General features: G+C 47.7%; 1 protein-coding gene and 1 long non-coding RNA gene across 2 annotated transcripts; both read right to left on the bottom strand.

Annotated features, from left to right (window-relative positions):
• Positions 1-873: 873 nt before the first annotated feature.
• On the bottom strand, positions 874-1,908 carry LOC132038063 (uncharacterized). The gene has a single exon (XM_059428788.1). The coding sequence runs from the start codon at positions 1,429-1,431 to the stop codon at positions 874-876; it is 558 nt and encodes a 185-aa protein (XP_059284771.1). The 5' UTR covers positions 1,432-1,908.
• Positions 1,909-2,397: 489 nt separating this feature from the next.
• LOC132037849 (uncharacterized) lies at positions 2,398-3,157 on the bottom strand. Its single transcript, XR_009410057.1, has 2 exons — positions 2,914-3,157; positions 2,398-2,660 (listed from the first exon to the last, which is right to left on the bottom strand). It is a non-coding gene; the product is annotated as an uncharacterized LOC132037849 (long non-coding RNA).
• Positions 3,158-3,798: the final 641 nt, after the last annotated feature.

The raw sequence follows: 3,798 nt of genomic DNA, 5'->3' as shown, positions 1-3,798 counted from the left end.
CTTATCCACTAACTTTCTTGCCCGAAGAAATGATATGATCTTCTTAGGTGCTGGACTAGGAGTACCCTTCCACTCTAACCGCGGAATACCTGGCATGGCCAACGTGACTGTCTTGGCGTGACAGTCTAAAATAGCATGATAGGGAGATAGCCAGTCCATGCCCAAAATAATATCAAAATCCACCATATCCAAAATAACCAAGTCTACCCAAGTATCATACCCCATAAACGTGACCACACAAGACCTATAGACCCGATCTACTATCACAGAATCTCCGACAGGAGTAGAGACGCGAATAGGTACATCAAGCATATCACAAAGCATATCCAGACCCGTAGAGAAATAAGTGGACACATAAGAGAAAGTAGAACCCGGATCAAATAAGACAAGCTGATCGGTGACAAACCGAAATAATACCTGTGATAACCGCATCAGAGGCCTCAGCCTCTGGTCTACCCGGAAAAGCATAGAAATGGGCACGTCCACCCTCGGACTGTGTGCCTCCACGACCACCACGGACTGCCTGAGATCCTCCTCTCACTGACTGAGCGCTGCCCCTACCAGACTGATGACCACCTCTGCTAGGCTGATGGCCACCCCTGCCCGACTGCGAACCCCCTCTACTAGAATATCCTCCTCCTCTAGCTGGCGGTGCCGGAGGCCTAGAGGTCTGAACTCTGGAACCCTGCCTGGATCTAGGACACTCTCTCGCGTAATGCCCTATCCCACCACACTCAAAACATGCTCCTCTGGCTATAGGCTGCTGAACTGTCATAGAAGAACCAGAATACCCTCCGCGGTCTGAAGGTCGAGAGTAAGAACCTCGGGAAGTCTGCTCAGAACTGTGCCCGCTATAACCTGAAGAACCACCTGCTAAAGCCTGTAGTGATGACTAGATGGGGCGGTTGTAGGGATGATGACATGGTGTCCCCCACCTCTAATAGGACCTCTGAAACTGTCAAATCTACGAGCTTTCTTGTCGCCACCCCCACTATGTGCCCGACCCATCTCTGACTCAACCCTCCTGGCATGCTCTACTACTGACTGAAATGAGGCCCCAGAAGCCTCCAACTGTAAGGTCGCCAGCCGAAGCGGAAGGTCCAAACCCTTCACAAATCTCCTCACTCTCTCGACCTCTGTGGGAAGTAATGCCGTCGCATAACGGGACAAAGCGAGAAATCTGGTCTCATACTCCGCAACCGACCTACCCCGCTGCTCCAATGTCGAAAACTCATCCTTCCTGTTGTCTCTCAGAGTACGAGGGACATACTTCTCCAAAAATACCTGATAGAACTGGGTCCAGGTCAAAGGTGGCGACCCAACTGGTCGACACTCCATGTACGATCTCCACCACTGCTTGGCATCCCCAACTAACTGGAAAGAAACATAATCGACCCCGTGAGACTCCACTACACCCAACTTATGAAGCATCTCATGGCGCTAACAATAAACTCATACGCATCCTCCCCGGGAGTACCATAGAACCAAGGAGGAGACATTTTGGTAAATCCTCGAATAATTTTCGCTCCTCACTGGTCAACACTGGCCCATCCATAGGCCTTAGAGCAAAATCAGGCGCTGGAGTAGCATCAATACGGGGAGCCACTGCTGCTGCCGGCAATACCCTCGATGTCCGAAATCCTGGAGCAACCGTAGTATCGGGAGTATGACCTCCCACTCTAGTCTGCGAGCCATCTGGAGCAACTGGAATCATGCCCGCCCGAGCTAAACCGTCAAAGTACCCCAACACTCGAAACACAGCCTCCCGAAAATCGGGAGTAGCAAGCCGACCCCAGGCTGTGCCTCAGCAGCCCTAATCTCCTCCTCCGGAATGTCGTCAAGCTCCGGAGTCAACTCTCTGTCAGGGTCCTGAGCAGGTGCTGGTGCTTGGTTCCTATCTGGATTAGCTGCACGCGCCCGCCCCCGCCACGTCCCTCGCCACGTCCCCCCCGCCACGGACGGTGCCGGGCAACGGGTATGGATGCGGGTGCGGGTGTGTGTGCGTGTGTGCTCCCGGCCTCCAAGAGGCCGATCGCGTCCTCACCATCCGTGAGAGAACATAGAAATGAGGTTAAGATACCAATCGAACAATCTCGCACGAAAAGAATGAACCAGATACCAATCGGATTGAACTAGCACGAAAAGAGAAAAAGAAGTGGAGTGTTTCCTAAATGTCCTATAGCCTCTCGAGGATGGGTACGGACGTCTACGTACCAATCCGCAAGACTCTACTAGACATTGCTCTTGTACTCATTAGACCAATTAACCTAGAAGCTCTGATACCAACTTTGTCACGACCCAATTCGCGAGTCGTGGTGGCACCTACACTATCCCTCCGAGTAGGCGAACCACATTACTGAAAACAAGTTAAATAGCGAAAAATTTAATAAGAATAAGTTATCTAATCTTAAATACTTATCATAACTAGAAATGTCACGACAACCCCAAAATCTGGTCAAAGGGTACAAGAGCACTAACATAGTACGGAATATAAGTCTGAAAATACCCGAAGGCTACATATTGTCTGTCGAATACAAAAAAAATAAATAGAGAAGGTCCTTCGGGGGCCACGGATGACCAAGTAGCTCACCCCGAATTATCGAAAGATGTCACCCTCGCGTATCGCCCACGGGGTGTAGAACTGGAGCCTGGATCGTACTCTGCACTCAACAAAAGTGCAGCAAGAGTAGTATCAGTACAACACTAGTACCGGTAAGCATCATAGGCCGACAATGATTAGATAACGCATGAAGAAGTGGAAACTAACAAGTAGCACATGGAGCAAACAGTATGGTCACATATAATATACAAGTAAAGTGTAAAGGAATCATGAAATCAACCAAACACGTATATAATTACCGGATGATCAATCAAATGTATGAGTGAATGAATGCAATGCAATGCAACAGTCACCTCTCTCACTCCACTCTCGTACACACATGCTAAGGGCAGTGCCTCAAAGCCATGACCCATGGGGGACCCGCGAAGTCCATGTACCACTCGTGCTCTCCGGCAGAAACCTCGGAGGCTTTCAATCACTCTCAATCTCCGGCAAAGACCTCGGAGTCTCTCTGTCACTCTCAATCTCCGGCAAAAACCTCGGAGTCTCTCAATCACTTAGCTCACCACCATCACAAGAATAATATGGAAAGCATGTCATGCATGATATCGCCTCAACAATATCACCAATATACAATCAACAAATACAAGTCATATAATGTTACCATTCCTTTTCATATGATGAGTGAGCTAGTATGTAACAGAGATACAAACAAAGTGATAATCACAAAAAATAACACATATGGCAACAAGCCCACATAACAAACCGACAGAGCCAACCTAATTGGAATCCACCTCCACTCCATGCCCGAAGGCCTATATGCTATCCCCGTCACTTTCTACAACTACATACGATTCTCTAATCAGAGTCTAACTAAAGTAGACCGTAACCTACCTCAATGCCGAGCGGTGCCACGAACAATCAAACTAATGCCTTCCCTTTGCGTGAGCCTCGAACGATCAAAATCTATAAAATATGCGATCTACGTTAGAATACGAATCTAAGGACACCCATATTTCTATATTTATATTCAAAACCCCAAAAACGCACCCCGAAAAGTGGCCTTGGGCCCACAAGGGCAAGATTGAAATTTTATTGAAAAATAATTTCACCCATAATCCAAGGGTCATATATTTTAAAAATTATCAATTTCATCGATAAATGGACTCTCAAATCATTAATTCTCATTTCTTAGAACTATGACTCGAAACCTTTAATTACCCCAAAATCTTAACTTC

Source organism: Lycium ferocissimum, chromosome 11 (genome assembly GCF_029784015.1).
Source record: "Lycium ferocissimum isolate CSIRO_LF1 chromosome 11, AGI_CSIRO_Lferr_CH_V1, whole genome shotgun sequence".
NCBI lineage: Eukaryota > Viridiplantae > Streptophyta > Magnoliopsida > Solanales > Solanaceae > Lycium > Lycium ferocissimum.
This window is presented reverse-complemented; position numbering and strand designations above follow the sequence as displayed.